At 38.0% G+C, this 13,914-nt stretch overlaps 1 protein-coding gene and 2 pseudogenes across 2 annotated transcripts; 2 read left to right on the top strand and 1 right to left on the bottom strand.

Moving 5' to 3' along the window:
* The first annotated feature begins 7,194 nt into the window (after positions 1 to 7,194).
* LOC137732917 (uncharacterized) lies at positions 7,195 to 8,573 on the top strand (annotated as a pseudogene).
* Positions 8,574 to 8,917: 344 nt separating this feature from the next.
* On the top strand, positions 8,918 to 10,139 carry LOC148690235 (uncharacterized; annotated as a pseudogene).
* Positions 10,140 to 11,676: 1,537 nt separating this feature from the next.
* LOC137730822 (glycine cleavage system H protein 3, mitochondrial) lies at positions 11,677 to 13,252 on the bottom strand. Of its 2 annotated transcripts, XR_015957579.1 has the most exons (5): positions 13,020 to 13,252; positions 12,567 to 12,655; positions 12,185 to 12,355; positions 11,810 to 11,997; positions 11,677 to 11,750 (listed from the first exon to the last, which is right to left on the bottom strand). XR_015957579.1 is itself a non-coding variant. In XM_068469805.2 (4 exons), exons 1-4 carry the CDS (start codon positions 13,126 to 13,128, stop codon positions 11,869 to 11,871), a joined length of 498 nt encoding a protein of 165 aa, XP_068325906.2. In that variant the 5' UTR covers positions 13,129 to 13,252; the 3' UTR covers positions 11,677 to 11,868. The 2 variants fall into 2 exon arrangements, 1 of the variants encoding a protein (XP_068325906.2); XM_068469805.2 differs by having other exon boundaries at positions 11,677 to 11,997.
* Positions 13,253 to 13,914: the final 662 nt, after the last annotated feature.

The following is a 13,914-nucleotide window of genomic DNA, read 5'->3' as shown; positions in this document are numbered from 1 at the left end:
AACTTTTGATGAAATTCTTAATTGTAATTTGAAAAGAGAAATAACTCTTATGCTGAGTTGAGCAAATGAAAATGATTTTCTTCTTTTGGGTGAAGGATTTCAAAATCCAAAAAGGGATTAAGGTCAAGTTAGTAACGGACTATGAGCATTAAACTGGCAATGTGAGCCATTTACAAATTCCTCCTACGTGCAGTTGTACAGCTTATATTATGTGTTTCTAATCTCTCCTATCTAACGTTTTACCACAGTTGGATTTGGATATTTAAAAGTCCAAAATCATGATAACTGTAACAAATATTTCTCTCAAGTGTACATCTTAACAGGTGGTGTCTGTAATGTCATATGAAAATGGACGTTCAAAGTTGGTTTATGCACAGCAGCTTGATAACTATAATAGCTTTTGGGTGGACACAGTAGGGCAGGTCATAGAAAAAGAATAGCAAAAATTATGGCGTTTGCTGAAGCTTATCACAGCTTGATAACAGTTGGGTTTTTGAAATGCAGGAAGATTCGGAATTTTATGGATAATGGAGTACTCTGCAAGGAGGTTTCTGATGAGCGGGCCAGGGAGTTGCTTATCGCAATATCTTACCCTGTAGATCAGGTTCACGACCTGAGTTTTCTGTCTGTGGTGGACAGGGTTGTGGTGGCAAATGGGGATGGACATGAGAAGTATGTCTCTGAACTGATGTCTATTTCTAATGTGTAATCCCCTGATATCAAAACTTGAGCGTTTGCGATGTGAAAACCGCAAGGATTAGCAGCAACGCTGTTATCAGTCGTGGAATTACGCTTTCTTCAGAGATTCTAAATATATTTGTTGTGTTTCCGAACTAATACGTGTGTGAATAACTACTGTACATTGAGTCTAGTTACGTTGATAGACTCCTGGTGTCATTAGTGCGATAAAACTTCATATTAGAAGGATGATGAATGCAAATGGACGAAATGGTTCTTGGCATTTTTATATAGAACTTATTAATAAACATATCCTTGTCGTACGAGTTGGAATTGCTTTATTCCTCGTATAGTTTTTTTTTTCTTTTCTTTTTTATTCATGCGATTTTCAAATCTAATGTAAACTGAGAGTTGCTAACGGGTTTTTAGACTGATTTATGCTCTCTCATAGACCAACTGATCTTATAAGAACTCGACAGTTCGTATTCTTTTCACATACCAACGACTGATGTTGTGGTCATAACGCAGTATATGAAGATTTGATTTTTCTAATCCATTTTACTTCAATAATCAAAGGTTGTTTTACAAAAGGATAAATTTATCCTCTCGCTCAATTAACAAGTGGGGTTTAGTGAGCAAATAAAGGGGAACGACTATATAGCCCTTTTTACTTTTCTAACCTCAATCACGTGGTAAACATTATGTTATAGTATGATCTCCCTTGTACCAGAAACAAAAATTCTAGAGTGCTCAAGAGTATGAGATACTCTTGAGTGTTTTAATTGTTACTCTTGGATATTGTATCTTTAAACAAAGATTTTGATTTTCGTATATGTAACGCGTAGAACATTCAGAATAGCTCATATTGACTAGAATACCATAGAAAATCTCTATCATAAAGAAAGGAATTGACTTAAACTCAAGTGAAGGGGTTGAACGCTATTAACAAACTGAGCTGCAAACTCTTGCATATGTGTATGATCCTTTTCGTTTTATTCATTAAATTAATTATATACGTCATCGGTCCCAACAATTACTAACCAGAAAGATTCTACTGAGAGATGCTTGGTATATTGTGAAACATAAGGGAAAATATTACTAGGCAAAACTCAAACAGAAGTCCAAATTTTTTACGTAAAAAGAGGGTTTGTGTTAACTGCCTGATTAGCTCCATTAATTAGGATTAAAAGGCCTGTAAATCCAAGAAAAAGTGGAAATTTGAGTTTTTGGGTTTCTGAATTTTATTTTGAGGCAAAACTGCATTCGTCTTGAGCAACTTCACATTATCCGTGTGCCACTGTGTGTCGGCTTTTCTTGTTCTAGTTTCGAATGGAGATTGACCATTCTTTCTTCTTGACATCGGGATATACCGGAATATGGGTACGTTCGGTCCTTCTGAAGGCATCCTACTCCCTTTGGTTGTTGCAAGTTAGCAAACTCGTCATTGTCTTTGCTTGAAGATGGCACAGCTTGCTCTTTTTGCTTTTTAGGCATGGCTTGCCACTCCTGCTTTTTAGGTGCTGCTTTGCCCGTGGATTTGATCTCTTCCAGAAGAGCTTCGGGTACCATGTCTTCGTCCATGTAGAACTTAGCGTCTGCAAAGTGTGATTCGGCTTCGGTGAATGGCTTGGTGTCACCTTGGATCACCTTCACTCCTTCTCGGTAAAATTTTAGGCATTGGTGAAGGGTGGACGGCACTACCCCATTTGCGTGGATCCAAGGTCTTCCTAGGAGCAAGCTGTAGGAAGTTCTTACATCAATCACGTGGAATATCGTGCTTGATTTGAGCTCACTAATGGTCATCTCTACTCGGATCATGCCTATCGCCCTTTGTCCTCGTTGGTTAAAACCCTGGATCAGCAGACGGCTCAGGGATAGTTCATTCGCCTTGATGCCGATTATGGTCATTGTTGATTTTGGCATGATGTTTATGGCCGACCCACCATCCACAAGCATGCGGTTGACTTTGTATTCCCTTACGTACCCCAAGACGAAGAGAGGACGGTTGTGAGGCTTTGATCCCAGCAGTAAGTCTTCGTCAGTGAAGTTAATTGCGTCATGGGTGGCACAACATGTGGCACATTCATGTGGCTGAAGCTTCAAGCCTTCGTCGTTCCTTTCTTGCACTTCGTGGTCTTCGGGACCTGCCAAGACTACTGCTAGTGCTCTTCGCATCTTTTTTGGCAATTGTAGCGCTTCCTCGATGCTAAAGTGTGTTAGCAGACCTTCTTCAAGTGTGAGGGTCTTTTCTACCTCAGTGGCGATAGCTTTGCCTTTTGAGGGCTCTTCTATTTCTACTTCAACCATGTGACAGGCCACGGTAGTGCACTGTTGGAAAAAGTCATTCGGGAAGTACTCGTGCAAGGAAACGGGAATGCGTGGCTCCTGCTCCATAAGTTCCCCAGCATATGTTGTCTTGTCATCCTTTATGTTTCTTTTAGGCTTTGCATTGTTGTTGCCGTGGTGATTTCTTCTTTGTTCCACCTTTGGCTATATGACTCGTGGTCTTGGTTTCCTTGTCTTTTTGTAGGTTACCAATATCCATCCTTCTTCATCATCGGCATGTACATCTTGGTCGCTTCCCCCCAGTGATGGTTGTGTAGGAGGTGTCATGCAGCTTGAGCATTCACGAGAATGGTCAGGTGTCGCTTGGAGAGGCACAGGATCAAACGATCCAAACGCAATTGTAGTGGTATACGTTGCGGCCGTGTCCTCAAGGTCGAGCTCAATTTGCCCTTGTTGTGCTAGCTTCATGATTAGTTCTTTAAGAACGAAGCACTTGCCAACAGGATAGCTCACAATACGATGGTACTTGCAGTACCTCGGATCGTTTATGCGATTCATTTCTTCAGGACGTTTGCATTCGAGTAGCTCAATCACCTTTTTTTCCAACAAGTCATCTAACATGGCAGCCATGTTAAAGTCAGGAAAAGGGTACGTTTTCTGTTCCAACTCTCTCAAGGTGCTCTTGTATCTGTCTTGGGTGCGAGAAGACTCATCTTTCTTTATCTCCTTCACTTTCTTCTTGGAGGAGATCTTGATGGGCGCTGAGGAGATCTTGATGGGGGTGGTGTTGACGATGAAAGCTTCCTTAGCGGGCTTCTTCCCAATCTTGTCTACAGTTGGGGCGAATACTTTATCCTTCTTGAAGTTAGTAATCGACTCCTTTTTCCCGTGATTAGCGATACTCAGCTCCATGTCGTAGGAACGAGTTGCCAGCTCTTCGAATTTTCTTGGTTTTATGCCTTGGAGGATGTAATGTAACCCCCAGTGCATGCCTTGAACGCACATCTCAATGGCAGAGGTTTCAGAAAGCCGATCTTTGCAATCCAGACTTAAGGAGCGCCATCTATTGATGTAGTCGACGACAGGTTCATCTTTCTACTGTTTCGTACTGGTCAGCTCTAGCATGCTTACAGTACAGCGAGTGTTGTAGAAGCGATTGAGGAATTCCCCTTCTAGCTGGTCCCAACTGTTGATAGACTCGGGTTCGAGGTCGGTGTACCAGTCAAAAGCGTTACTTTTCAACGAACGCACGAATTGTTTGACGAGGTAGTCCCCTTCTGTCCCAGCATTGTTGCAAGTTTCAATGAAATGGGCGACATGTTGCTTCGGGTTGCCTTTTCCATTGAACTACTTGAATTTTGGGGGCTGATAACCCTTTGGCATCTTCAAAGCATCAATCTTCTTGGAGTAAGGCTTTGAGTACAGTACGGAGTCCTGTGAGCTTCCTTCGTACTGTGTCTTGATAGTGCTTGCAATCATCTCATGTAGCTGCTGGATAGAGAGAGATCCCATGAACACCGTTACTTGGTCTAGCTTCAGCTTCTCTTCGACTTTCTCTGCTGGAGGCTCCTCTTCTTCGTCGACTTCTTTCTTTAATAGGCCAACGTTTGGGTCGACTTTCACGTCGGGCCGCGCATCTAGCTGGTTGACAAGTGCGGCAATCTGCAAGTCCTTCTCTTCCACAGTCCGTGTGAGCTTTGCGATTGCTTCATTCATCTGAGCTAGCTGCTCCTCGATTGAAGTTGCTCCAGTGGTCATGACTTGCATGGTTGTATTGCCGCTCGAATCAGCGTCGGAGAGTAAGGACTCTGAGTATTTCCTCGGGCTCTCCCTCCTTGACGCCCTTAGCGAGGTTAAGGTGATCACAGGCTCGTGCCTCAGGTGCTCTTGTTCCTTTGACAGAGTTAATGCAGGGGTGGAAGCCGCGGCAAAAAGAGCTCTTGCCTTACTTCGGGTTGTGATGCCCGAAATATCACCAGTTGCGGCGATGATGTTCTCGTTCTTCGCTTTGATTGCGGGAACAGCTTGATCCTTTCTTGATGCCATTTGCGTTTTTTTCGATGATTTGAGGATAGAGATGAGAGGTAGAGAGGTCCCACTGGGCGTGCCAAATTTGTAAACACGAAAAATTCCTGAAACAAGAACACGTGTACAAAATATATTTTGTATTAATTATTTTTTGGGGTTACAATCTCTTTATAATTTGATCCTCTGATTCTATCTTCGTAGGGTGTAGGTTTGTGGATGAGCTATTGATTCAAATCCCTCCCTTTGTCAACCACGCACCTGGGCCTTATCCAACTCGCTACAGATGTGTTTGTGATTACATATTCAGCTTATAATATTTATATGGTCGTTAAGATGTCTGCAAGGCTTGCAAGCTAATATTTATTATCTAGGATAAATTTCTATATTTAAAAAAAACACCAAGGGACTTCGAACCCCTCCCATTTTACTTCTTCAACACCTTGACCACCATATCACTTATTTTTTTGTGAAAATATGCTAAACTATTTATATATATGGTTTTGTTTTGAATTCTTTTTGCAAGAAACAAATTTGCACATGACAATGAATGTTTGACAATTTCTTTTCAAGCATCTACTTTTGAACTACTCACCACGTTCACTCACCTAACTAATTAGTTGTAGTCATGTTTCTATATATATGGTTAGGTAGTTCTATTTCTACATATACAAATAAAATCAAATGGTCCCATGCCGTCCCTTATTCTCAACATCTCTCCAAAACAAAACATAATGCTCATGTTATTCTCAACATCTATCAACCTCAATTTCCCCCCAAGTTAAAAAAAACTGAACTATAGTAAGTTATTCTCATTCATTATTGTTATTTAATTTGCATGTTTGTTATTATCTATTCCAAATTTTTGGTGGTATTATATTTTAAATTGTGTCAATTAATTACTTAGCCAATGGCATGTGGTTTTTAATTTTTCTATTTTTTATTTGGTCACTTTACATGTGTGTTTATTGTCTCTTAATTCATTATTAAAGACTTTATATGTTTTCATCACATTTGTGTAATTATTATTTTATTGTTCAGATTCTATTTGGCCTTTACACAAAGGGTTCCATATTTAAGGTAGGTTTACAAACTTATATTTATATTATTGTAATTTATACAACAACAAAAAATTTTGTGTGGACCTATGCATGTGATCTAAGAACCAAATAATACTTGCATGTTAATTTTTTTGAAGTAATTAAGTAATGTTGTATAATTATTCCCTACGATAATTTTAATATGTTTAATGTTATTTATTATTTTATTATCAAATTGGATTATTATTCATTAATATTAGGTTTTATTATTCCATATTATTTTTATAATTACTTAAATTCTTACAATCATTTTCTTTACTTCCTATTTAATTCTTCTCTAGAATAACTTTATTATTTAGGTTCTCTTATATAACCGTCACTACTATGTTTTTTGGCCAAAAAACAATTGCCTAATTTCCATGAAAAATAAATATAGGTATGTTTAAGATGTCTAGTGGAGTTATTAAACGTGATCCAGCTTGAGAACATGGAGACCCAATAGACGGAAACAAACATGGCACAATTTGCAAATATTGTGGTCGGGTAATGAAGAGTGGCAGAGTGACACAACTTAAGTACCATCTTAGGGCTGGTTTGGTATTGTTGTGCTTTGAAAAAAAAGTTGCTTCTGTTGTGCTGTGAGAATAAGCAGCTGTGAAATAAAGCAGCAGAGTGTTTGGTAAACTTTTTTGTAAAAGTGCTTTTGAAAAAAAAAAAAAAGCAGTATTATAGTGTTTGGTAAACTTTTATGTAAAACAAATGTGAAAAAAAAGCCAGTTTTTCAAAGCTGGGTTTTGCAGCTTCTTGTTTTTGGTTTTTTTTCACTCAAAACTGTGAAAAAAAAGCTGAAGCTGAATGTTTACCAAACACAAAAACAACTCCCATCTTTTTTTTATACCAGCTTTTTTCAGAATCACCTCAGTACCAAACCAGGCCTTAGTGGATTAGATTCAGGAAATAATGTCCAACGATGCGATAATGTCCCCCCATAAGTGAAGGCATTCATCACCACATTATTAAAAAATAAAAAACACTAGAAGGAAAAGAAAACACATGGAATGGAAAATATTCGAGTTGGGCTACGAGGAGAAGTCATTGGCCAAGCAGTTGACAGTGATGATGATGACGATGAGGGCGAATGTGATGATGACATGGGACTTGAAGAACGACACAATTTCAAACAGGCATTACGTGCCTCCAAACAATCAGCATGGGAAAGAGAACACCTTCATAAAATTTCTAATAGAGCACAAGGTTTCGGGACAAGTGGTGGTGCACAAATGAGACAGGGAGCAAGTGTTAGAGAATCACAACCAACACCACCAATAGCCGCAAGTTTATATAAGTCATCCAAAGCACGTCAAAAGAGTGTTTGGAGTTATTTCACTGGAGGTAATGTGAAGGAGGGAATGGGGCGTCTAATTAGCAAGTTCTTTATCTATGAAAATGTCTCTGCTGAGAAAGCATCAACACATTATTTCAAAAATATGGTATTGGGATGTCAACAGGCCGATGTTGGAGTACAACCTCCCACTCCCTATGAGGTAAAAAACAAATATTTGGAAATGGAGTATAAAGACATTGGCGAGTATGTTAACAAGTTGAGGTCAAAGTGGGAAACTAATGGTTGCACAATCATGTGTGACGGATGGACTGGACTGGCCTGACCAGATTGTCTATCATAAACTTCATGGTATACTCTAAGGGAAAGACAATTTTTTTGAAGTCCGTTGATGCTTCAGACCATATAAAGAACTACAAGTATATTTACAAATTATTAAGGGATGTAATCATGGAGGTGGGAGAGCATAATGTTGTCCAAGTCATGACCGACAACAATTCTGCATTTGTCAAAGCTGGAAAAAAGTTAATGAAGCATCATAATGTGTTTTGGACATCATGTGCAGCACATTGTATTTATCTCATGTTTGAGGCAATGGGGAAGAGAAAGAATATTGCTAATGTCGTAAAAAGAGCTAGAACGATCACAAATTATATTTACAATCACGATTGGTTGTTAGCAAAGATGCGTGAATTTTGCAAAGGATAAATTATTCGTCCAGCTACCACTTGATTCGCCACCAACTATATTGCATTAGACAGCCTACTTAAGAAGAAAGCAGGGTTGAAGCAACTATTCACTAGTGACGATTGGGCCAACCACGATTTCAGCCGCTCAAATGCAGGTTGTATGGTGGAAAGTATAGTGCTTGATCATGCTTTTTGAACTCAATCAGAACATGTGTGCCAAGTGTTTGAACCTCTTTACAAAGTTTTATGGATCATTGACACAGAAGTGTATCCTACTATGAGGGCAATATATGAGTTGATGCGTGTAGTGAAGGAGGACTCGGAAAGAAAACATGGTGCAAGGTGGGTCATAAAGATAATTGATGACCGATGGTATAAAATATTATACCACGATTTGCATGCAGCAGGTATAAATTATGTTATAATTTGCAATTCATTTCTTTAGTTGCATAAGTATTATTTCTCTTATTAGAGTATTTGTTTCTTTGAATAGCATATTATTTGAATCCTTGATACCAATACAGACCCAGTGTTGGAGATGATGGTACCCTTATACGTGTTGTACATAATATATACTCTAAATTAGACCCTGCATCACCAGCAATTGGCCAATATGGAAATGAGGTACACAATTACTTAAATTATAATAATTACATTGTTGGATTAAACTAACACGATTTATTGAATTCAGCTAACATGGTTTAAAGATGCAAGAAGAACTTTTGGAGAACCAACATCAGTTGTTGCTCGAACAAAAATGTCTCCTAGTGAGTGTAAACATATTTCACTATCAGTTTATAATAGAATTTGTTGGAGTTATTAGGCTTATCAACATTGTTTTTCATTATAGTTGAATGGTGGATCATGTATGGGACTGATGCACCAACTGTGAGAAAGTTAGCAATCAAAGTATTATCACAAACAACTTCCTCATCTGCTTGTGAAAGAAATTGGAGTACATTTGCACTCATACACACAAAGCAAAGAAATAGTTTGGCTCATAGTAGGTTGGAAAAATTAGTTTATTGCTACTACAACATGAAGCTTTAAATTCGAGATAAGGAAGCAGAAATAGATCATGTCAACCGTGGTGACCCACTAGATGTGTTTGATATTGTTGCTGAAGATGATGATACAGAGGGTAACCAACTTTATCAATGGATTAGACCTCTTCATTTAGATGATGATGAAGGCAACCCAGCTCTAAGAGTTGTTGAAGAAGCACGTAATGAAGGGATAAATGTAGAAAGAGTATTAAAGGAAGAGGTGGGATCTAGCACCGCTAACTCTTTGGAAGAACTTTTGCGCCCAAGACCAAGAAACACTGGAATTCCACCTTCTTCCAATCCTACACAACCACAAGATCCTGCTGATACTAATGATAGCTCTAGTACAAGATCAGGAGACTCACCTACCACCGGAGGTGGGAATAATGAATGATATAGTGGAGCTGGAGGTAGTGGTGGATATGGAAACTATGTTAGACCACCTCCCGGATTTATGAGCCCCTTCACTGGTGAGGCAAACTTCACGCATGCAACACAAGATGAGGACCATGGCAGTAGGCAGGCAGGACCAGGAATTGGTGCCATAGGGAAGGACTATACTCGTAGAGAAAGAGGCAAGGGAACTTTGTCAAGTCAAGAAGATGACTCGTTAACTATAACTTCGGACTCTATTGGAGTGGGAAGTAGTAACTATGGTTATACTTATAACCAACCATTTCCCTACCCTTCATATCTCATTCCTATTGGGATGGAATTGAGTGACTCATGGAAAGAATCTGAGACTCAATCTTCAAATGATTTTGCTTATGGACAACGTCAACCAATCTCGGATCCATATGGGTGGCATGTTAACAATTACATGCAAAACTATTTTGGGGATTTATCATTTGATGACTACTCTTCACAATACACTTACTCTACACATAGAGATGATGAAGATAGTGAAAATTTTGAACCTCATAGGAACTCTATGTGGTACTAAGTCACTCATGTATCTTACCATGCAATGTATAAAGTGTAAAATATTGTACTAATTCATTATATATAAATGATTATGGTGTGTTTAAACTTCTTTCATTGCTTACTATATATTTTCTACACTCACAATGTTTGCCAGCTCGCTATATAATCAACTTAAATCAGTTAAATCTATCATGCAATGCATTTCCTTCCAATTTTTTTGTGATAAACTAATAGATAATTGACTAAATAAACATCTTGCAAAGTTTCAATAAAAATTTCCAAGTTTTTCTTACAATTTCTGTGGTTTTTATTCAATTTTTATCGATATCGATAATATTTCGATATTTCCATCGAAATTTCTGATATCATCGATATTTTAGACCTTGGTTTCAATAGTTTGTGTTCTCGTTTTTGTATCATTGCGGAGCAAGGTGTATGCTTATTTTGAGAGGAAAATTAATACAAAATACTTGAAAACTTCGAATTCTAACGATAAGGATAAAATAAAGGATAAAGTGAACAGTACTAGAATTAACTTTTTAATATAAAAATATGATTTTTCGTTAAAATGAACAGTGCCGAGTTCGCATGGACTTGCTTTCATATTCTTAGAAAATGAAAATGCTTTTATGTAACGCTCATCCCTTCCTGTGCTTAAAGCTCAGAGAGAGAGAGAGAGAGAGAGAGAGAGAGAGAGAGAGAGATCCCTCCCACTGTGAGTCTGTGTCCTTCCCATATCCCTTTATCCTAGCTAGCCCACCTTAGGACTCTCTCTTCCTCTTCTCTCTGTTTCTTCATTATCCTGAACAGAGAGAATTTCACCCAGAAAATTAGAAGCCCATTTAATTTTCAATCTCCATTTGGGATTTGTGGGATTCAGTTCATGAAACAACGTTATGTGTATTTTGCAATCGAAATTTTTCGCCTGGCCAAATTGGAATTACAGGTAAAATGCTTGTTGGCTCCCGATGCTTGCCAAACATTCAGAGTCCCAAATTTCTGAAGGACCTTTGGTTGTTCCTCTTGATTGTGAATGGATTTGGCATTGTCACAGGCTAAATCCAGTACCCTCATTTGACTGAACTGTTGTAGTTTTGATAATCTTTAATCGACATGTTGAATTGCTAAGCTTTGTGTTTTGGATCTGTTATTCTTGTTCAGTACAAGATCGACTGTGAGAAACTTTATGGAAAGATTCTTTACAATTCTAATGTTTTATCCTCTGTTCAGGCCTTCACGGCTCTTGTATAAGGCAAACCGAATAAATTTGGAATAGTCTGTATCCAGTTGAATGTGTGATTTGCAATCGAAAATTTATGTTTCTTAATTTCCTGTTGTCCTACTAACAAAAATATTGGGTTTAAAATATTCTAGTCAGAAACTTAGTTCGGCATTGCACCAAACACTTCATTATTTTTGTCCTGCTTAGTCCAAACCAATACAATTCAGATTGGTCCCTAAAACTAATCTAGTCCCAGAAAGTCTAGTGCGACAAACGCACCCTAATTGCATTTAATTTTATATTTTTTTGTGGTATGAAAACGATTCCATGAACCTTTTGGGGTTTTGATTGAACGAGTACTTTTATTCACATGAAATGTAGGCAGAAGGTTGAAACTTGATGTATGGGACAGTAGAAAGGGAAATAAATAAAGCACATTTGATTTAGATGTTGCAGTACTTTGATAATAATAACAACTTAATCAAACATTAATTGAACCTTAAACAGCTGAACATTACTTTGATAATAATAACAACTTAATCAAACATTAATTGAACCTTAAACAGCTGAACATCAGTTAGTTCAAGATTGTAGGGTCTTCACTGCATGCTTATATCTAATGGGCTGCATCTTCTTCCTCGCAAAATTTCGTGTATTCTTTAGGTCCCAACAAGGATTCTAGCTCTGATGGACTGCTGGGCTTGATCTTGATCATCCATCCATCTTCATAGGGGCTCGAATTGATCTAAATAAACTCAAAATCGATTAACGGTTTAGCAACATAACATGTCAAACTGTTTCAACAAAAGTACAGTACTTTATCAAAACGTGCATGCGGAGTATATATAATGAATATTTGAAGAATATTGAAAGAAGGCTAACCATTGCTTAAGGAAAGATAATAAGTATAGGCAAAAAGGAAGATGAATTACCAAACCAGGTGATTCAGTAAGCTTTGAGTTAACCTCGACGACTTCGCCGGAGATTGGGGAATTTACATCACTGGTTGCTTTGACACTTTCAACAGCTCCAAAACTGCCTCCTTGAGAGACTGAACGACCAGATTCTGGCAGCTCAACAAACACTACTTCTCCAAGATGGTCCTGAAACAAAGCTTCACCTACATCACCCATTCCATGGTCTATACACTTACGTGCAACTTTTGAGATGATTATTTTATATTTTATTATGTCGATGTAACATTATGGAAACGAAATAATTACACAACACAATTCAGAAAAACAAATACTTCTTCAATCCAGTTGCAAGAGACATCGAAGATAAAGAAATGGAGATATGCATATTAATATTAACCTGAGCATGATCAGTGATACCAATTGTTGCCACTGAGCCTTCATGTTTCACCCACTCATGTGAAGATGCATACTTCAATCCATCCAAAACTGCAATATCCAAACCTTTTCAACTTAATTACCCAAAAACAACAAACTTTAAAATACCCCAAATACATAGCACTCCTAAAATTCACCATCTTCTTTGACAAACGATGACATGTACACTAAATTAATTTAAACTACGAGGTGGGGGATTCAAACTTGAGTGCAAATTACTGCAGATGACGGAGCACACTGCTTTAGCCAACTTTGCTAAAACCAAATCTGCATAGCACTCATAAATTCTAGTTGAACAAAATCATGCATGAATTGGCAGCATCCTTCGATATTAGTAACATCAAACAGATGTAAGGAAATTGACTTATTAAACCATATAATATGAAGTTGAGAGAGGAGTGTGTAGTGTACGTACCAGTAGAAAAGCATCTGGAGAGAGAAAATGCAGGAGAGAGGTGGGATTTGGAGGCAGTGGAGATTCTGAGCGCATTGGCTGTAGAAGAAGCCCACAATCTCAGTGCCATATTTCTTCTCTCTGTCTGCCGAACGCTATCTCTTTGGGTGTCTGGTTATCTCAAACTTCCAAAGGCTAATATCAAAGAAAGGACCAAGGAGGGAAGGACACACTTCGGTTGGGATATGTCGTTTTATCTTGGATGAATGGTTGGCAACAAAAGCTTCATCCCAAGTCTGAAATACGAAGCCCCAGTTTATTTTTTTATTTTTTTTTTTTTTAGTTATTATTTTATGAATCTCAACTCAAGCTCAACTTGTCTTTAACTTTTAACTTTTGCTCACCGTCACTGTGAAAAATGAAATTTAAGGTGATGTGAGAGTAAGAATATCACGTCAGGGTAAAAACGTACGTTGCAATATGGAGAGTAACACAAACTTTTACAAGCACACAAAGGTTCGATAGACCTCCAATAATCACAAATAGTGGTGAAAATCAGCACTTTTATCCTCACAAACTTCTTACAAGCACAAACGCAATTTCGTACCTGAACCAAGCTAGTCACATAAATGCAAATTAAACTAAGCCCATTTTACGGAAAATTCTTGACTAGCTTGGTTTAATTTGGTTTAATTTCCCAAAACACACGAGAGAAATTATGCATTCGGGTTTACCCAAATGAGTTCATAAGTGACCCGAACGCAAGGACCCCCTTGTGAATGCCTTACGAATAACTTTCAAATCACAAGTGCACCATCACATAAACGTTTTGTGCTATGAAATAAAATGGGAAAGGGGGTATTTTTTTTTTTTCAAGTTACAGGAGAAGCCTGCAATGAGGAATATTCCTAACCAA

Source organism: Pyrus communis, chromosome 16 (genome assembly GCF_041283825.1).
Source record: "Pyrus communis isolate YQ-2024b chromosome 16, ASM4128382v1, whole genome shotgun sequence".
Lineage (NCBI taxonomy): Eukaryota > Viridiplantae > Streptophyta > Magnoliopsida > Rosales > Rosaceae > Pyrus > Pyrus communis.
This window is presented reverse-complemented; position numbering and strand designations above follow the sequence as displayed.